Source organism: Lasiodiplodia theobromae (assembly GCF_012971845.1).
Source record: "Lasiodiplodia theobromae strain AM2As chromosome Unknown scaffold_18, whole genome shotgun sequence".
Lineage (NCBI taxonomy): Eukaryota > Fungi > Ascomycota > Dothideomycetes > Botryosphaeriales > Botryosphaeriaceae > Lasiodiplodia > Lasiodiplodia theobromae.
In genome coordinates, this window is record NW_023336388.1 from 263,326 (window position 1) to 283,675 (window position 20,350).

The window sequence follows — 20,350 nt, forward strand, 5'->3', positions numbered from 1 at the left end:
TTTAAACTTTTAAAGCCCTCCGCGAAATGTCACTCGAAAGGGCCGAGTCTAGAATGAAAAGCTCTGTGGTTGTGCTGTGTTCCATCAGTAACGGCTGAGATACGATGCCACTGTTCTCTAAGAAGGTCAATGCAGAGAGAAATAGATGGAAGGACATGATTCAAAAAGGGATGAACGAACCCACCGTGCCGTTAGTGCATGTTGAGCACCCTTTGGTCCAGCTAACGCCGTAGAACATGCAAGAAGAAAGAGCAGGGCGGCAGAGCATCCGTGTGCTTGGACGACTTTTTGTCAATAGGGGAGTGCGAGACATTGCGAGGCACTCACTTGACAAATCAGCTACTAGTCTCTGAGCCATGCGCGCCTCTTCTCTTCCTTCTTTTTCGCGGCTTTTGCCTTGAACGCTTGGAGCTCCTTCTTGGAGAGCCGCTTGTTCTGACGCTCGGCCTTCAGGCTTCTTCCGTCATGGCTATTGGCGGCGGCATCAACATCAAAATAGGCATTGAGCTGGCGCCGGCTCTTGTTTTCGTCGTTGTGCTGCTCAGGGCCGTCAGTGCTGGCTTGGAAGCGGCCAGTGAAGCGATTGAAGTTGGCCGTCTGCGCGTAGGCATCTCCGCCCAGCGCAGCAGCGTGCACGGCGGCGGCGGCGTTGGCGTCGACGGCCGGCTCGGTGCTGTCCTCTTCGAGATAATCCTGCGCGTAATCGGCGTTGGGGTCGAAGTCACCGTGAATAGCCGGATTGTACCCGCCCGCGCGCTTGCGAGGCGGCGAACCCAGACTGCTGTTGCCGTAGGCTGATGTACCGGGCGGCGCAGGCACGGCGGACGACGAGGTAGCATCCGGTACACGAGGGTTCTCCCATTGAGTTACACCCGTGTGTCGGTTGTAGAAGTAGTAAGCGCCAACGTTGTGGTCCCAGAGAGCCTCCCAACCGTCGTCCTGCTGTGCCGGAGGCTCTTCGTCAGGCAAGGGCGGCGGGAGCTCATCGGTGGGCAGCGGAGGAGCGTCGGCTGCGGTGGTGGTGGCAGGGTCTGCGGCTTCAGGCTCGGGGCTGCGCTTGCGCTTCTTGGTGGCTTCCGCAGCATCGTCGTCGTGCGCGGGGCTCTTCGCATCCGGCTGAGTGTCGTCGCTCTCGCCGGATTGATTATTGCCGGGAGCCGAAACTTCAGCGGTTTCCTGGGCGCTCCTGTCGTCGGACGCCTGGTCGCTCGGCACAGGCGAGGCGGCGGGCTCAGGCTCCCGCGCGCTGGCATCGCTCCTGGCAGCGTCGTCGGACATGGCTGGGGCGGATCTTGGTGCGGGCAGGGAAGAAAGATATCTGGCGGACAGGGCCACGACAGAGCGATGCAGTGCTCGAAGCCTCATACGACATGGATGGCGGCGCTCGTGAGGCGCTCGGGCCCCCTTGACACGTGACGGGCGCCCGCAAGCTGTCCATCGCTCGTGGCGTCCCGCGCGGCAGGGATGAGCCCCAAGCGTGGAGTCGCCAACTACCGTGGGCACGCCCGCACAGGGTGCCGGCACTGCGACGGCGAGCCCGCCACGGCGCACCGCTCTGCGCCCGTAGCTGCACCCGCGCGCGCGCATCGCAGCGTGCTGCCCCCCATGGCGGCGGGCAGGGCGAGGGCGTTTGTCAACAGCCGGCTCGTCGGCCTCCAGATCCCGCGCCTGTCGGCAGATGCTGAAACTGCCTGCAGCAACCAGGAGACGCGCCTTAATACGCTTGCCCGTGCGAGGCTAGGCCTGGGGGCAGAGTGCGGGACAGCGAATCGATCGACAGCTAAATAGCGCTCCCCTGCTCTCTGCCATCCAAGCCGCCATTGCCATCACCGTCCCCAGCGCGCCCTAGGATTGCCCGCCGCCACGCGTGCCGTGCTGCTTGCGCTGCCTGTGCTCGGCCCCCGTCTGCTCTGCGGGCACGCGCTCGAGCGCCCGTTCGCAAGCGCCGTTTCACCGTGCGCGCTGCACATGTGCTGCTCCTTTGTCGTCCCCAGCGCCCCTCGTCCCTGGGTTCCGCTCCCTGCCCGCGCGGCACCCGTGCCCTGCTTCGACTGCCGTCGCAAACGGGCCGAAGTCGAGAGCTCAGCGCGCACTGCCGGGGCATCAGCTGCGCCCTCGGTACTTCCGATTCTTCCCCAGCCATTCTCTCAACCTTCGCTCGCTCACTGCTTGCTGCCCGCCGCCCTTGGCCTGCCCTCCGCTCCCAGCCTTGGCTCCTGCTCAGCCGAGCCCGCCCCCCCGTCAGGCCGTCCGTGGTACCGGGTCGTTGACTAGCTTCACACCTTCGATGGCCAGAGCTTGGCCTGCCGGTAGTCGCTCGGAATATAACTAGTCCCAGCCCTCCTGCACCTCACAGGGTCCCGCCCAAGGTCATCGATCGCTGCCCTGCAACCGCCATGGAGCCCCAAGCGGAGTCTGCCCGCGTTGCGCATGTTCTGCCTGGTCTGCACGCCTCTTCTCGCTCGCCGGACTCGTATGGATCCTACAGGACGCCGCCTACCGCTACTGCTGCCCCGTCCGATCGCTTCTATGGCACCGTCTCGCCCTCACAGCGCGCCTCCTCGTCCGTCCCGACCAGCGAGGGCGTGCAGCTGCCCAGCCTGCGCACTCTGATCAATCCCGATCTTCTGAATCCTGCCGCTCCAAATGCCTCGCCTGCTCCCGTGACCCGTCTGCCCAGCCTGAGCGGCTTCGATTCGGCCTCGTCGACGGACCGCCCCGTCAACGGTCACGCCTATCCCGCCCGTGAGGACAGCCAGGCTTCTTCCAACCCGGGCCAGCCCGCTTCGTCCGCCTCTCAGCCCTACCCGGCTTACACCTCTGCGCCGAGCATGCCTGGCCCTCTCCATGCTCCTGCCACGGAGCCCGCCCATCAGTTTCTTCGCCGCGGATCCATCTCGTCTGGGGCCAGTGCTGGCTCGGAAAATCACTCGCCACGCGAGGAAGCCAGCGAGGGATCTGCAGTAAGGGTGAAACGCCGCATCGGAGACATCTCAAGAGGCCCAGTCCGCGCTGCACGTTGCATCGGCCAGCAAGACGTTCCCGGAGAGGGCTTGTGCTACGTGTACGAGGATGGCTCATACTGCCGGACCATCATCGACGGTGAACCCGTCAACCCGTCCTGGGGAGTCACCAAGGCCGGCAAGCCTCGCAAGCGTCTTGCACAGGCCTGTCTGACCTGCCGTGAGAAGAAGATCAAATGCGAGCCAGGCATTCCGAAGTGCTCTCAATGTGCTCGTGCCCGACGGACATGCAGAGGGTAAGTCGTTCTTCTATTTTCGCAGGGATCAATGCCTGCTGGCCAATTAAGGTTGCATGCTTCGAGTCAGCCAACCCTCTCGTGGCGCGAGCGTTACCACCCACGGACGATGGGTGGCCTGTTGTCGCTTCCACGTGCCAGTCGAAGCTAGTTCAACGGCTGACAAAAGTTGTAGTGGTCTCAGTGGTCAAACCTCAAACGCCGATGGCATGAAGCTCGATCTGACCGAGACCTTGGTCACGTCAGCGAAACAACATCCAGAGGACACTCTCAGTGTACGACCATCGCCCCCACAGCAACCTCAACGCGCATCGCCCCCTGCATCTCGCGGCTTCTTGAAGCCGCAGCACATCTTCAGTGAGATTGGCAAGCCGGGCGATGTAGATGAGTCGCGGAAACGCCGCTATCGCAGTTCATCGGACGAGAGGGAGACGCTTGGCTCTGCTTTCGCTCCCCGCATCCCCACTGCTACTGTAAGAAGCTCGGCAATGCACGCCATGGCGCGCTCCAGCCTGGACTCGGATCCCTACGATGCGGATCCGACACTCACCAAGCATCTTCTAGACCTGTTTTTCACATATGTCAACTCATCAACATACGCTGTCTTCGCTCGGGAGCCTTTCATGAGATGGGTCACCAACGGTCAGCCTAAGACCGCTGACGAGAAGCTTGTCATCTACTCGCTATTGGTCATGGGCAATGTCTTCTCCACCGACTCCGAGTGGCGTCGCATAGAGAAACAGCTGCTTGAGATCTGCAACTCTGGTCTGCAAAAGCGCGTCGGCAAGTTCACCCTCCACATGTGCCTCAGCAGGTTGTACGTCGGGTTGGCACATTTTGCTCGAGGACGGCACGAGGAGGCTTGGGACTGGTGTGGCGCATTCCTGCGGGCCATCAGCGCCTTGAAGCTTAACCTAGAGGAAGGCGTTGCCTGCGATGAAAGCGAAAGTTTGTTTGGATTCGACCGGCGGATGACCGAAGAGTGCAAGCTGCGGACGTTCTGGGCCGGGTTCCTGATGGACGTACGTATCACCCCACGTAATTCTCTCACATCAGAGCTAACTGCGTATCTAGCGTTACAATGGGTTTTCTGGAGGCACCCTCTTCACCATCAATGTCGATGACGTCTGCGTCAGGCTCCCCTGCTCAAAGGCAGCATATGACGCCGGTCGGCCACTCGACACGCCCATCTTTGATGGCGGCCATATCGAAGAACGAGCTCTTCTGCGGAACATCAGCCCGATGGGCTACCACGCTCTTGTCTCGGCAATCTGGGGCGATGTGTGGACTTTCACAGCCCGAGCTGCGCGCAAGCACACAAGCATGCGGCTGAACGAGTACACTGCATTCTACGATCAAACCAATGAGCGTCTGGATGAGTGGCTCGCATGCCTGCCTTATGAACTTCAGTTCAACGAAGCCAACTTCTACTCTGCAGTAAATGCTGGCTATGCCGGCACCTTCGTGGGCATGCACGCTCTCCATCAGGCAACAATCATGCGCCTCAACCGGTATGCTCGGCACTCTTCACTGCCTCCTCACATCCTTTCCCGCAACGCCTATCGCGCCAATGTCACTGCTCGCAACCTTCTTTGTAATATTATTGCGCCGGTCACCAAGGCAGCTCGCTCCCAACGTCTTGGGTTGGGCAACGCTTTCGCCTTCGCTACACCGTTCCCTGGTTATGCTGTACTCATTGCGACCGACATCTTGTCTGCAGGAGGGTTGGCGTCCGACCTGCCCAGCACAATTGAATCCATCAGCAATGGACTGCAATGTGTGGACGAGATTGCTTCTTTTTGGTCTAGCGCTCGCGCTCAACAAAAGGCTGTTGAGTCACGCTTGCGTTTCCTTGCTCAGACAGCATTGGGCGAAGTTGCGCTGGTAAAGAATTTCGAAGGCCGTAAGGTCTGGCGATTGGAGAAGCCACTCGAGTCCAACTTCAACGCTCGGGATGATGTTGTGTATGGGGCCGATGACGAAGCGTACTTTTCAGCATTACTCCACGACGATTTTGCGAAGAGGAGGGAGATGGTGGCTCCCTGACCTTCGAAGAGGGAAAGAATAGCGCGTACTGGCTGCGCTGCACATTACGCACTGTAACTGTTTTTCTTTTACATATACGAACGAAAAGATAAATACACGGGTACAGTACGGTCGGTATAAGGCTGGGGGGGTTTCATTTTTCTTTGGGATGGGGTTTTTCCTGGACATGAATTCTCACGGTATTCTTTTTTATCTCCTCTGACTCGCAGGGTACGGTCATTTCATTTCTTTTTGGTCCTGTACGATGGTCTCTAGCGTTGAAAAGCTCAGGCGTTCTCTCACTTCAGTATCTTTTGTTGTAAATTAATCCATGGCAAAGCGTGCTAGGGATGCGAAGGAACATAATCAGACATTGACACTGACGCTTTGTTGATTCGTTTGGTGAATTTGAATGTGTGAGGTAGAACTACGAATAGTCTACGGCCCGCGGCTCTTGCGTAGTCACTCCCACTGTTACGATACTGGGCGCGAACACATGGTCAACCATATTTCTTGATGCTGTTGCTTGAGTTGTTGCAATCCCCCGCACGAATCGACCAGCATGTTCTCCGCGTTACTCTATTAAGGTTCAATAGTGGCACTCCCTGAAGCACAGAGTGCCTCTGCGGCACGGAAAGCGCTCAGCCCGTTTGGTGATAGCCTGACGTATGGTGGCCTCTGGATCTCATGATGCCTCGGCCGGATCTGGGCCGAACTGCAGTAGGCTTTCTGCATACTGACTCACTTCATACTTCTGGAAATTCGCTCGCGGGTTTAACAGTTGCTGCTCAAATCCGGTCGCGAGGTGTTTAGTAAACACAGCATCCAAGAAGGAAAATAAAGAATTCAAACTAAACTTTGGTCACTTCGGAGGTGTGCTGCTTTTGGGAGATAATTGGGACATTCTGCATGCTCACAGCAAATTTGATACAACAACACTGGGACAACCACCCCTGTCTTCGCTCCCTGATTGGCTGCTTCCCCTGGGTGTTGGTGGCAAAGAGAGGTTATACGGACAAATTTCCTGATTTGGTATTCTCATCACACAGCCACAGAGTACGACACCGGGTATTGGTGCATACCGGAAAGCATTTAAAACTATGTCGGCGGCGCAGTCGTCATACGCGTGGCAATCTCAGGCTGCGAATTTGCCGATGTCTTCCGTGCGTGCTCCCTCTCGCAATTGCTAAGATGATAGTGCCTGGACCACTGCAGACTGTCTCTCTTGAGGAAAGACTCATGCTGTGTCTTCAAAGAGTCGTCAGCAAAGAGCTAAATCCGTCTGCTCTCAGGGACCACGATGAAGTGTTGCAGGGTGAGCGTAGCCTCCTGACGCAGGAGATCGAAACAGTCGACCAACGAGGTCTGCGAGAAGCACGAAAGAAACAGAAAATGCCTCTCGAAAAAAAGCTTATTTGCGCATGGTACGGTCCCGGGAAGAGAGCACTTCCGGTCGGCGTAAACGCGTCTCATACGACGATGGGATGGGCAAAGAGGAGGTGACACTAGACTCGTATGACCGATCGACGTGCAAGTCTCCCGTCGAACGCGAAAAAGTCAGTTCAGACGTATAGTACACGCACACACAGCTTGTTTTCGTTGCCCGCCGCGCTTGATCGTCATCCCCGGACTCTTCTCGGTAGTTCTCTTCCGAAAGCATCCTGCCGAGATGCCTTATCCACTGGCGTGGTACGTGTAAGCTCTCTTGACTCTTGTGATGCAGACAGTAGGCCTGACTAGTCATTTATCGTTTACAAGACCTCAGTAGCTCAGGTTGTATAGGTTGCATGTATGTTAATACAATAGTGTTTTTCTGCTGTATGACGAACAGAAGAGGTATAAATAAAAATAAAAGATAGGCTATTTGTGTGCTACTATATAGGGTGATAGAGAAGCCGACGTTGTAAAGAGATAGTCATCCCTGTAGGTGGCGGTATGACGAAGTGATGGTGTTGTCTCGGATGCGGACGTTGTGATAGTGGGCCATCAGCTGGACAGTGCATTGAACACTGCCCTCGGTCACATGCGGCAGCCACGTGGCATGCCTACACAGTAGAGCGCAGGCCAGAACTATGAGGGCTACGCAATGGCAGAGATGGGCCAATGAACGCCAGTGTGTATCATACTTCTCCGCATTCAGAAGTGACAGCACGAAGCTTCAAAAATAAATTTTCGACTCCCACACAACTGGCCGCAAAAGAATTTACCCATATGAATCTGCATTACTAAATAATACACCATACTTGGCTGGGTTAGCTGAATGTTTTGGAGTAATTTCAAAGCTTGCGTTTGTGTCGGAATGCTCGCTCTAATTGCTCCTGCAAGGAGTATTCTGTCCCTTGTGGCACCCAAAACGGTATATCAAAAGCGAGCCCTCGTACCGAAGTGGTACCAATCAGGCAAGCAGAGCGCGAGGCAGAGAGCAGTGGGCATCGAAAACACGAAAATATTTCTCCGTTAGGTGTTGCGCAAGGATCTCGACGGACGATTTCCAGCAAACTTTCCGCAACCCAGCCTTGGGCAGTAGCAACGGCGAGAATAATGCCCGCAAAACCTTCTTTCTCCCTAACCCCGTGCCTATCCGTCCGGGCGCTAACCTTTTTATTTCATCAGATGGCCGTTCGGCTCGCTTAATTGCCCGCCCATCGATCTCCGAGAACCGACGACCTGTATCCCCGAGGCTGACTGACTCATCTTGCCTGCCCAAACCACGAGCCGATGTATTGCCATACTTTAATCTTTAACCCTTTTTCTTGGCTTTATCCCGACGAACAAGTTGCCGAACTTGCCGTGCCGATATTTTGGGTGCCGGTCGGACTGTCCGACGGCATCAGGTAGGGATCCCCATGTCAAGCCTAAGCCACCATCCCCATCCCCCCATGCAACACGTGGAAGAGGCGGCGGCGGAAAGACAAAAGAATGAACTGCCGGTTGCATCCGGCAGTTTTGATGTCTAAAAGCCTTGTGGCACAGATATGGGGCAAAAACGTGGGGCGTGGGGTCATGTGTCTTCTCTTCGGTCCACTCCTTCACTGGTCTTTTCTATTTTTGCATTCTTGCAAGTGGCCATTCGTGTTGCCGAACGGTTATGGTCTTCCATACGAGAAAATTCCATCGCAAAACACGACTTTTCATTCGTTGTCTACGGATATACGAGAGAGAGAGCGCAGCCTTACTATTGCCGGCGATGTCGGGGATGGGACATCTAACTTCTGCGACATCACCGCGTCCAGAAGCTTCCTTGCGCCGTTACAGATTGTCTCGGTAGAACCTTTAGGGGTCAGGGCGGGGTATGGGGGTAGGCGGGTGCTCTGAGTCGTGATTCGAATACGTAGTTGCGTAAGGTGGGGGGCTCTACCCTCGTAGTATTTCTTTGCCCGCTTGTTAGGCTAAACGGCTTGGCTTGGCTGGCCTTTTCCTCCTTGACCCTCTTATTATTTTGCCGGGATCGGGTTTTCTCCTGAACGCACGGGGTACGGAGGTGTAGACATGACATGTGAGACGAAATGGTATATAACATATTATGACGATGATGTCGTCAGGCATTTTCGATCCTTCGTGCCAAGAAAACGGTATGGGCCCAAGCATCGCCATCCCTAATTCACTTTCGATGATAGTAAAGCCTTTTTTGTTTGATGAGGGGAAGAATGACTTGGTAGCTTCGTGATTGTCCATGTGCGTTATCAATATTTCCAGGGAGACAGGACGTACGGTAGAAATGAGTGTTGTTACCAAGGAATGGCTAAGGTGAACTGTTAACCTGCAACGGCTATGCGGGATATTCAAAGTTGCGCTGTGGTTTGCTGCAATGCCTCCTTTCGGAAAGGATAAGACACCCAAGCAACCAGTCATTTCCTTGGAACTCCTCCTCAGAGTGGCTCGAGTCGGCGCAGAACCCATGCGCCGGGAATAACGGAAGCTCGAACACGAGGGCGGGCCGCATCTTGAGCATACGGCCAAGGCAGATAGCAAACCTAGCCCTCGGGCAAAGTTAAAATAGTAGAGAAAGGAGACAGATGCATAAGGCGGATGTCATGCGTCGGGCTCTCATTCGCCAGGTTCCGACTCAGCCGACTCCCAGAACGAAGATCCGGCTCTTGAAAAACGGGGCTATACCGACACGAGACGAGCGGTAGTCATTTGCCGGGAAGGAGGATCGTCGGTAACCCTAAATCCCGTCGGCCAACGACCAAAATTGCCGACCACCTCACGATCTTCTCCTCCGCTCCTTCCAGACGTCGAACGGCTTTGCTGCCCGTCGCTCTGCACAGACTTGCCGTGTGGGATTGTCGTCGACGCGTCATTTGAAGCAGATTGCTGGGTAGCGAGTGTTGATGGAAAGTCGATGCCCCTTGTCATGTACACGACTCGTAGGCCGGTACCACGAACTGTCGGAACTGCCGAGAAAACGCGAAAGCGAAGCCACATGAAAGCCGACGGCAGTCATTGTTGTACACAATTGGTTGCCCTTCAAAAAACCATCTCCGCGCGGTTCCAACCGGCATTTTCCTGGCCAAACCAGTACGGTTGACCATTCCGAAATGCCGGAGCACTTTATATATATTGGTAGCCAGTTCACCGTGACGGAAGAATTTCCATGGGAATTGATGTGACGAGCCGGCTTCAATGACGTGGGTCTTGCTGACAGATGGACATGGCAAGCTTATCCATGATTTAGTCCATGTAATAGAATCATATCATATGAACATGGTCTGGTTCCGCCGTCCAATAAGTGGTTCTGGGAGAGAAGTAAATATCGAATACTTGGGTAAACGTACCTACATGTTTAATAGCTAAATAGCCTGCAGACTTTTTTCTTTGTCAGAACTTGATAGTATCCCGATTTCAGTGAGCATTCAATGAATCTTATACCACAGGCGTGAATGCATTCACCAATGCGAGCATGTGCATTGAACTTTATCGAAATTCTTTTCTGTCGAATGAGGCAGCCTCATGGAGCCAATGCAGCCATCCAACAACACCTGAACGCCCGCTTTGAACGCAGCATACCCGACCCAAGCCCAATCAGGACGCCGTCCGTAGTCCATCCCATGCCATTTCTTTTTTGCCCGTCCCTTTACTCGTTCGACGCGTTGCCGTTCATCTCGTGCTCGTTCTCGTCGCCCCCTGCCAGAACCTTTGTCTGCGGCTGCTGGGATGCGGGACCGCCGCCGGGCGTCACGGCCACTACCTCGCCCTTCTCATCGACGAACTCGAAATTGTAGCGGGAGAGGAGGTGCGGAATAGCGGACAGCTGGGGGCCATAGCGGGCGGTGTTGTCGTAAAGTTCGAACAGCGGGACGGCGAGGAGCTTCATGTTCTTCGGGACGGAGAGGACCTCTGCAGACATTGGTTAGCGCAGCTCGCGGGTTGTGGAGTGATGACGTACTGCTTCGGGGCAGCTGGATAAAGTACAGCTTCTTGCACTCCTTGGGGCGGGTGACGTGGGCGGGGATGAAGGGGTACATGAAGGTCTCGAAGTTGGGGCGCCACCACTGGGCCAGGGTGTCGCCAATCTGCCACTCGTCGTTGACGCCCTCGCCGGTGAACTGCGAGCCGACGGGGGCGAGGCGCTCGTTCAGGCGGGCCTTGAAACCCTCGATCTCGTCATCCTCGGGGCGCAGGTAGTCGCCGGGCAGCTTGAAGAAGGCATTGGCGATCTGCAGCATCAGGATGTGGGGGTGGTTGTGTTCGTGGCAGACGAGGATGCCCTCGCAGGTGCGGCGCATGCCATGTTCGTTGTAGTGCTCCTCGAGGCGCTTCAGGCGGGCGAGCACGGATGGGTCCTCCTCGGGCTGGTTCTCCTTGGTGCCGAAGGTGTAGTTGCTCAGCGGGTACAGGCGAATGGTCTGCGGCTGGTTCGCGTTGAACTCCCTGGGGAGAATCGGCCTTCTGTAAGTTAGCATGACTCTGGCAGATGGCGGACGGCATGGCGACGCACGGGTAGGAGCTCTGAAGAGCGCTCTGGGTGATGGTCGACATGGCTTGGGGGGAGGTGTGGTGGTTGGAGCAGGAGTCGCGGGAGCTGTGGAGCTTGTGCGGTCGCTGCAGCTGCGAGTCGGCCATGATTTGCCCGACCCTTGCTCTGCCGATCTCCGACCCTCCACCGCCACACTTTCCCCGACCTCACCTCACAAAAACAACTGTGCGTGAAACAAATGCGATGCACCTCGGGCTCGGCGACAGAATCTTATTCTAGAACTGAGGTCACTGCTTGCTATCCTATTTCACCGCGTGGATCGTCTTCGGCAACACTCGAAGTGAAATTCTAGGGCCAGCTAACAGTAAACAGCAGAAGTTCTGGCTCTGCATTTCATGTGAGGCACTACGCGCTTCTCACGCGGACAGCCGAAATACCAATCCGGATGTAGATACAGGAGTCTAGACTACACAAACATGTACAAACAAAGACTGTCAAGTGCAACCCTCTACGCCTCGGTGCCGCCATTCTCGCCGTAGACGGAGGCCCAGCTCGTCTCGTAGTTCTGGCTCAAGTCAACGCCCATAGAAATCCACGCGAAGACTCCATCCTCGACATCGTCGCCCAGCAAGACATAGTCGAAGACCGGGTCGCTCTCCGTCTCCGTCTCCACCATGAACACCCTATCATCCGCATTCTCCACAATGTCGATCGTGTTCTCAGTGTAGGGCGAAACGTTCGCGTTGATCTCCGAGATGAGGGCTTGGTCGAAGAACAGCTGTCCGATGTGCGTGACGTTGCCGCCGGTAAGCGTGCCGTTGGCCAGCTCCGACGCTCCGGTGTGCGTCACGACGTGGATGTGCGTCGCGCGACCCGAGTAGTGACCCGGGAAGATCGTCTTGAAGCTGGCAACACCCTCTTCGTCCGTCTTCGCGATGCCGCGGAGGAAGGTCCTGTTCAGGTTGGCCGTGTCCTCCTCGTTGCCGTTGCCCGACCCGACAACACCGGCATACACGCCAGTAGCGTTGCAGCTGAATTTTTGTCAGCCACTTCACCCCAATAACGACAAAATCTGTGTCACTTACTGCCACAAATCCCAGTACAGCTCCGTGATCGGCTCGCAGGTGTTTATGTCGATGAACTGGCCGTCGATGGCGACGGGGACACCAGGCTCATCATCAGTAATATCCTCGCGGATCAGCTCGCCGAGAACATCTTTCGAGCGAGTCAGCCTTCTTACTGGAGAATCCTGAACGGGAACAACACGTACAGTAAGGTCCAATCTCGCCCTCAGGGCTCAGGACGCAAGAAGTGTTTTGGAAAATCAAGTCCTCAACACCAGCCATGTCAGGGGTCACCGTCAAGTTGGACAGGTGGCTAGTGTTAGCCACCTGCGCGCCCCAGTCGGTGAGGGTGGTGTCGTCGCCAGGAGCGCCACCACCAGCACCACCGCTAGGAGTGGGCATAGCACCGCCAGAGGGGGTAGAAGCGGCGGCAATGGCACGCTTGGCCTCTTTTACACGACTGGAGTCAACAAGGTGCATCAGCGCTGCGAAGAGGAGATGTCTTACTTTTCTTGGCTGCAACCTCGGCCTTCAGCGCCTGCACCTTCGCGCTGCGGCGCTCAATGGCACGCTGCTCGACTCCACGAGCCTTCAGCTTCTCGGCGCAGTGAGACAGGTCCCGCGGAGCATGCTTGAGGTAAGCAGCACGCGCAGCGATCTCATGCTCAAGGCTGTGTCCTGCATGAGCCGACACTGGGTTCGCAGCCAAAAAGGCCGTGATGAGGGCCACCGTATTGCGGATTTGGACCATGGTTGACAGTTAGAAGAGGAGTAAGAAGAGCGGAAAGTTGAATATGCTAGTGATGAGCAGGATACAGGCCATATTGGTCGCTACATTCGAGTATTTATACCGACCCCTTCCAGCTCTGATACCCCAAAGTCATGGACCCGTCTCGCCAGCACTCAGCCTGAATCAATGGTGTACGCAAGCTGTCCCGCTGCCAAGAGTGTATACAGATGCCAACGAGGTCGGTTCGCCATTGCCAAGGCGCCTGTGTGCTTGAATGTACGCAAGCATTTGCGCAAGCGATGCAGGAACAGGATGTGATCTTCCTCCGTCCAAGGCATACCGCCTCCATCACTGGACGATTCATAATGCGCCCCGGCTGATAGGCTAAGAGGCTGTGCCGTCAAGACTTGTGGGGCGCGCGGCTAACTTGTTTCCGAATCCCGTTCGAGTACGAGTCCTAATTGGTACTCCTCCTGCTTTGCTGTTTCATGCCGTCACCAGAATCCAATACTTGGGCCAATAAAGGAGAATGTGAATGCGACCACTCTATCAAAACGAACACCAGAACTTCGGTTCGTCTTCTGCATGGCAGTCAATGTTCCAAAGTCGCTCGAGACTGACTTGTCTCCCGTTTCTAGGATAGGCGCTTCTCCACAACCGGAAAACAATGCTACCAAGGAACACTTCAGCGAAAAGGCCGGAGATGCGTGTCCACTTAGCAGCGGTGTGCGTAATCGATTGACAGAGCCGGTCACTTTGCGGGGATCATGCGTCGAACGGAGCGCGAGGAGTCCATAGAAAGGGTAGGTGGACGCGCGCGCCTTTAGGGTGCTTGCGAAGCCTTGCTAAGATTTGCATAATTATGGTTAGGCCTCCGACCAATGAGACGCCATCGGTAGTCTATTACGGCGCATTGGTTTTATGGAGCTCGTAAACAGGTTGTTTGCCTCTCCTGGGACCAAGATGTGTTAAGGCCGAGGCTTACAACCGAGCTCACCAAATGCCCGGATTTTTGAGAACTACGGAAATTTTGTAGCGATTTTTTGTGATATCTGAACGCGCTATATGCTAGAGAAACGGAATAAGCTTTTAGCGCTGAAAAATTCTTGAATATCATGTTTCTGTGGTTTCTTTGCTGTAGTATGTCTCGGCGATTGAGTAAAGGTATAGATTATCTCCGAGGCGGATTGATTATCACCGAGCATGAGAAGTAGGCAGGCAGTATTGTACAGCCATTCAGAGGATCACATTAACTGATGACAGCTATTGTCTCTGAAGACGATAGCTTAGGTTGGTACCGTTGCGAGACTGAAGCCTTCATGATTCCCAAATAGGAAATTAGACAAATCGTAGTGATGGCTAAGGTACGTTGCGCATCCGATTACTATTCTTAATTACACATTTCTTCTCAAAGCCCAGCTGACCAGTAGATGGGAATAGAACATAACGCCTCATTTCTAGAGCTAAGTCATCATACAGGGTTCGGTAGTTGTGTGGCTGCATATCACTCGGCAGTGTCTGCATCCGACGCCAAGCAAATGCAGAGGCCCACCACATATCCCTTGCAGATGCTGACGCGTTCGCAACTCGCGAAATGCAAACGTTAGGATTGACCGGCTATGTTTTACCGTTTCCACATCTCCTCGGCAGATTGCAATTGCAAGGCAACCTGAGGCGAACGGCTATCTGACCCAAGATCGCGAAAGTTTGGGGGATGTGCGCGCCGCAATTGTGAGTTAATCTCTCTAATGACGTCACATATGGCTTGCTGAACGCCTGTAGTACTTCTGTGATGCTTCGCACTGTGGTCCAGCCCGAGTGAAAATGGCAGAGCGCTGACTCTTTCCACTACTCAGATCCTATCTATCCTGGCCTAATATCTTCGGATTTATCGCAATAAAGTCCGTTCGGTGCTACAAAATAATCAATCAGTACGCGTACACACGCGGAGCTCACAACCTATCGCAAGTTTAAGAAAGCAAAGCATTCCGACTTCCCAAAGCCCAGCGCATGGCCTCGTAACACTCCCCACTCCGCATGCGCTCCTATTATGCAAGCGATCCTCATAGAGGAAACTCCTACAGTCCATAAATAACAAGAGGCTGTGCCTCTTCTACCGCACTTGACTTACGAAGATAGCGTCGTCCGTTCTTACAGACGCCTGTGAGAACGTTGGGCCGGTTACTTACCTCCGCTTCTACAGACTGTGTCAAACGACGAAGACAAGCTTGACGAACTTTCCAGTACGGTAGAATGCGACAGAAATGGTCGTGAGAAGGAGTTGGACGTCCTTCCGCATGTGGTTAGTGAAGGGATGGTCTTGAAGCGAAATCATAGTCACTCTCATTTCCCAAACTACCGTTGATGTCACAACAAAGCAGAAGTTTAATCTTTGTGAAACAAGGTCAGCAGGACTTTTTTTTTTCTAGAGGCCGGATGCGAATCCTTCCATTCCATGTAACTTTTGCGCACAGACCGTTGGATACGAGTCAAGTCACGTGCGGTGGCGCCTGGGGCCTGCGCTACCCCACCGGTGGCTGCCTGGCTGCCTGGCACTTTATACTAACGTAAACCTGTTACAACAATGTTCTCACCGCCGCTGTATTACATTGCCAATATCTCCCAAATCCACAGACAACATGACCTCGGCCATTCTTAGCCTCCCAGAGGAGCTCCGCTACAACATAGCCCATTTTCTTGAAGGAGAGGACCTCGGCTCGTTGAGACTCACCTGCAAGCAATTTCACGCAGCCGCCACAGAGGCTCTATTCTCTTTTGTCCGCCTCTATCCTTCTAGAGAAAGTATAGATAGATACAACAAGATCTTAGAGCACGCCGAAGTCAGTAGGCTTGTCAGGCATGTCGAGCTCAATACACTTAAGAAAGACGAGGTATTTCCATCCACATCAAGAACTGAGCAATATGCTAAGATATGCATAGGTTGAGCACCAGATGTGGGGGCGAGCAGAGCTTACAGACGAATGCCTCAGCGCTTTCAAAGCTTTCCGGGGCTTCACCAACCTAACTGGCGTCACTCTCCGTTTTTCGGAGAACGGTTCCTCGAACAGCCGCCATGAGTGGACCGAATGGCCGCAGACGGTTGAATTCCGCCAACCCATCTTGCAAGACTTTTTTAAGACGCTGGCCCACCCCTCCGCTTCCAAAATCAAAGACATTTGCGTCGACAACATCCAAAACATAAATGACAAAAGCTTCATGCAGTCAGAAACAGCCCTGAATGTGCTTTCAAGGATTACCGCTTTGCGGCTGTACATAGCCACCGAGTATCATGATGCTTCTCCCGAATGTAATCTTGAAATGGAAGAGTAAGTTTGACTAATTGTTGGCTTTCTCCACCTTCCGTCAAAATAATGTACTAATACGCACCATAAGGCTTCACGACTTCATGGCACAACTTAGGCCTCTCTGGCTTGAACCTGCATCCAGTAACCTCACGACTCTCGTCCTCTACCAGTCGTTCTACTTCGGCTTCTCGCCAAAGCTGGATCTCCGTGGGCTGCATATTCCAAATCTCCGCACGCTTGCATTGGGAAACTACGTCTTCACGCATGACTGGCAGCTGGACTGGCTAAGCAGCCACTCATCTTCACTACAAAACCTTTACCTAGACGACTGCCTCGTTGTGTTCTACGCCCTGTTCTACGAAACCGAAGTCGATTCTGAGGGTTATCCGGTCATTGATACGAATGGCTCAAACGATACATCCCGGATGGACCAGTATATGTTTTTCGACCAAACGTGAGTGTGAATGTTCTCCGCCTTCTCCTCTTTAATGCATCATGGCTTCACTTGTTCTCAACCGAGATCCCAAATTATTTGCAAGTAGCTCCACTGAACAAGCACGCTGACAAACGATGACCAGCTGGTCCCGCATCCTCGGCCACTTCCGTACACACCTCAGCTCGCTCCGCCACTTCCGCATGGGCAAGTCCACGCGCTGGCAGCGCTACAACACTCCGTTCCACCCGTCCGAGTACGAGAACCTCGAGATCGGCATCTTCAGGGACCGATACCAGATGTTCAACATGGGCATCGGCCCCTGTCAGTACACGGACGAGTTCACGAGTCGCAGCAGCCGCACTCCGCTGGAAGATGTGTTCACCGAGGAGGACGGCAGAGGGACGGCAGATGGAGACAAGGCGTATGCCTTCTTGGAGAGGTTCGACGAGCAGGGGCGCGAGGACACGAACGCGTTGGTTGAGTTGTTGAATGCCATTGGGCAGCCGTTGCCGGAGGACATAGACAGGGTCGGAGATCTGATGTTGCCGGGGTACTAGTCGTGGTGGGTCCACGTGCCGGTAGGAATACACAGGCGTATTGGTGTGGGAATTTGGAAAACGTTATTCAGACGCATTTGCGAATCTTAAACCTGTACAGTTGCATCCCAACATAATCCAGTAAGTACGGTATAACTCCGCGGGATAGTAGTTTTGGGAAAGGCGAGTCCTCCGCGATCGACTTTGCAGCCAACGACTTCTTCCAAATTAGATGCGAAAAGTGAAGCATTTTATGGCCCACTGTCCCCCGCCTACAAGATCCTGTCCGCCCAACTCTTCAGCCCCTTCTTCTCCACCACAACCTCCTCCCCATCCCCAACCGGCACCCCCTCAATCTCGGAGCTGTCGTACACGCCCATGGCCTCGTACACCTCATCCGGCAGCACCGCCTTCTCAATCATTGTCTCCTTGGGCACGAACGCATACTCCAGCGCCAGATACACCACACTCGTCCCCACGAACCCCAACAGCCACCCAAACTGGTACGGGTGCACACCGACGCCGACCTCAATGCTCGAATTAATACTGTTAATGAACCCCGGCAAATTCGGCGCGACGCCAACGAGAAACGCGACGACGGCGCGCCAATTGACACCGCCCGTGTAGCGGTATATGCCATGCGGCGCATACAGCGCGCGCGTGTCGTACTTGCGCTCATGCACGACCCAAAAGTCGAACAGCATGATAGCAGCGATGGGGCCGAGGAACACGGCGTACGCGCTCATGAAATTCAGGAAAGACCCCGCGCTCGCCAAAATCTTCCACGGCACCAGCGCCCACGCCAGCACCGCGCAAGCCAGCTGGCCGCGGCGGATGTTGACGAAGCGCGGGAACAGCGCCGTCAGGTCGTTGGCCGCCGAGAGGGAATTCGCGCTGATGTTGACGCCGAGCGCGGCCAGCGCGAAGGCGAAGGCCGCGAAGAAGCGGCAGGCGCGATTCGGCCACATGGCCACCAGCGCCATCGGGTCCCACAGGTAGTCGCCGCCGTACTTGGCCGAGCCGGCGGACGAGGCCGCGATGCCGATGAAGGAGATGAAGGTGAAGACGGCCGGCAGCATCGGCACGTACAGCATCTGCCACTTGACGGACACCCGCGAGTAGCGCGAGAAGTCGGCCTGGTTGACCGACAGCGTGGCGTAGTTGCCGATGACGGACGTCAGGTTGGCTAGGAAGGCCCACGAGTAGGCCGACCCGTGGATGGTGGCCTTCTGGTCCCAGATGTCCATGCCTTTGGTCGAGACGAAGGCCCAGATCAGGATCGCGATGAAGGCGATGGGCACGATGATGGATTTGGCCATGAAGAGCCACCGCAGGTCGTTGGGGTGCATGTAGAGGAATGGGATCTGCAGCAGCCAGAAGATGAAGAAGGAGATCATCGTGTTCGTCTCGATGCCCTCGTCGGCCGGGATGTGGTTCGGGAGGGTGAGGAAGGACGGCCAGATGGCGCCGATCCTGCGATTATCAGCAATGCTCAATATATCAGGTGGGCTGTCTTGCTCTCTTCGTGCGGATACCTACATTACTCTGACCGTATTTGCTCCATTCATCGTTTGGATAGCAAACCAGAATATTGCGAGAATAACTCTGGAGATGATTGCAATGTACGAGCCCCAGAATCCCCAACTGGCACGTGCAAGGACTGGGAAAGGGGCATGATCTGGGTGATCCGTTAGCCGTTTCTGTTCGCACTGAAGGATCCGTATGGATGCTCCGTACGAATGACGCCCGTTGCACCATTGAAGGCGATGACCCATGATATGATAAAGAAGGCCAAGGCCACGATTCCGAGTGATTCACGCCTAGACGGTTGTGTCAGCCATTGAGTTGTACAAATGTGAGGTGACCGAAGCGGGAGCCACATCGTGAGTTACGGAGATTTCCACCCTCTCATTGAGTACGAGAGAAACCGTTCACATCTTACGTAGGCGATTGAAGCAAGTATCTGGAAGTGGTTGTAGGCTGTGAATTTATACAGAACCCACCAGACCCAGGCTTCAAACCTACGAAAAATGTATGCAGTGCCCCCCCAGAAAATAATTGAGGAATGGAAAGCTGTATATAGTGTGGTTAAGGAGAAACCTACCATGTAAGGCCTACAGCAATTATCGAGGATGCAAATTCCCATGTTGCCGCACTGCAATCAGACGCTATGGTCTCAGTATCCGTCACTTTTGCAGCACTTCTCGCTTTTGCTTCAATGTATGCTTACTTGAAAGCGTCGGATATCCAGTATGCGATGAACGAGGTGACACCCCATTTACGGGCGTATTTGGGAACGGGATCGAGGTCGACATTGGTCCTATCAAAAAACGGTCAACCACGTTGTCCGCACTGACGCGCTCATAGAAACCACTTCTTAAACCAAGAAATCGAACTTACCACCGCGCGCTTCCCTCAGCAAATTGGGACTTCGCCTGCTCGACGTGGAGCTTCGGTCTCCTGATCTTGAAGCCCATTGTGGCAGAGTACTGGGCGCGATCGCGCAAGATCAATGCGAGGAAAGAGGGGGAAGGTCTCCAAGATGGTGGAATGCGTGGGGACTGGGTAAGCTTATTATAATTTGGAACTTTCGTGCTACCCTTGTCATTCCCTGCATTGGCCGGACAGGCCCGTATCACGCCGAGGCCCAGAGCGAGCTCTGATGCGATAGCGATAAGGGAGCTCGAAAGATGTGGCTTGCTGGCCAGCGGCTTGCCCGAGACCTGCTGCTGATAAACAAGAGCTTAAGACGACTCAGTGAAAAGATCAAGATCAAGCAGTTCGAGGAAGCGTACACTCCACTGCTGCGGACATGGTAATGGAAGAATACCGCATTCAAGACCGTAGTTCAGTCTGATCTGCGTCCTTATCTTGAGGCGTAACATCATGCATCGCGCGGCTGAATCGTGGACCTGCACGTTGACCACACTTGACAGTGGCTGAGATGTGACACCGCTCTCGTAGCTTCCGCCACAAGGCTGTAGCCGACCTTGCATCCATCAGCCGATTTGTTTGACGCATTACTGATCTCTTGGGCTGGTGGCAGAGGGCGAGCGACCTGCAGATAAGAGAGGT

At 54.7% G+C, this 20,350-nt stretch overlaps 6 protein-coding genes across 6 annotated transcripts; 2 read left to right on the top strand and 4 right to left on the bottom strand.

Moving 5' to 3' along the window:
- Positions 1-342: 342 nt before the first annotated feature.
- On the bottom strand, positions 343-1,278 carry LTHEOB_6296 (WW domain containing protein; the record flags this gene model as incomplete). The annotated part of the gene is made up of 1 exon (XM_035515536.1): positions 343-1,278. The coding sequence occupies one exon, from the start codon at positions 1,276-1,278 to the stop codon at positions 343-345; it is 936 nt and encodes a 311-aa protein (XP_035372879.1).
- A 1,118-nt stretch (positions 1,279-2,396) lies between these two features.
- LTHEOB_6297 (C6 transcription factor) lies at positions 2,397-5,305 on the top strand (the record flags this gene model as incomplete). Its single annotated transcript, XM_035515537.1, has 3 exons — positions 2,397-3,259; positions 3,435-4,281; positions 4,334-5,305. The coding sequence occupies 3 exons, from the start codon at positions 2,397-2,399 to the stop codon at positions 5,303-5,305; spliced, it is 2,682 nt and encodes an 893-aa protein (XP_035372880.1).
- Positions 5,306-10,361: 5,056 nt separating this feature from the next.
- LTHEOB_6298 (Cleavage and polyadenylation specificity factor subunit 5 protein) lies at positions 10,362-11,266 on the bottom strand (the record flags this gene model as incomplete). The annotated part of the gene is made up of 3 exons (XM_035515538.1): positions 10,362-10,624; positions 10,674-11,173; positions 11,226-11,266. 3 exons carry the CDS (start codon positions 11,264-11,266, stop codon positions 10,362-10,364), a joined length of 804 nt encoding a protein of 267 aa, XP_035372881.1.
- Positions 11,267-11,712: 446 nt separating this feature from the next.
- On the bottom strand, positions 11,713-13,019 carry LTHEOB_6299 (Extracellular dioxygenase; the record flags this gene model as incomplete). Its single annotated transcript, XM_035515539.1, has 4 exons — positions 11,713-12,235; positions 12,290-12,419; positions 12,475-12,717; positions 12,776-13,019. The coding sequence occupies 4 exons, from the start codon at positions 13,017-13,019 to the stop codon at positions 11,713-11,715; spliced, it is 1,140 nt and encodes a 379-aa protein (XP_035372882.1).
- Positions 13,020-15,637: 2,618 nt separating this feature from the next.
- On the top strand, positions 15,638-17,296 carry LTHEOB_6300 (F-box domain cyclin-containing protein; the record flags this gene model as incomplete). The annotated part of the gene is made up of 4 exons (XM_035515542.1): positions 15,638-15,889; positions 15,939-16,324; positions 16,392-16,757; positions 16,882-17,296. 4 exons carry the CDS (start codon positions 15,638-15,640, stop codon positions 17,294-17,296), a joined length of 1,419 nt encoding a protein of 472 aa, XP_035372883.1.
- Positions 17,297-17,547: 251 nt separating this feature from the next.
- Positions 17,548-19,752, bottom strand: LTHEOB_6301 (Ncs1 allantoate transporter; the record flags this gene model as incomplete). Its single annotated transcript, XM_035515543.1, has 5 exons — positions 17,548-18,748; positions 18,815-18,953; positions 19,013-19,095; positions 19,506-19,595; positions 19,676-19,752. The coding sequence occupies 5 exons, from the start codon at positions 19,750-19,752 to the stop codon at positions 17,548-17,550; spliced, it is 1,590 nt and encodes a 529-aa protein (XP_035372884.1).
- Positions 19,753-20,350: the final 598 nt, after the last annotated feature.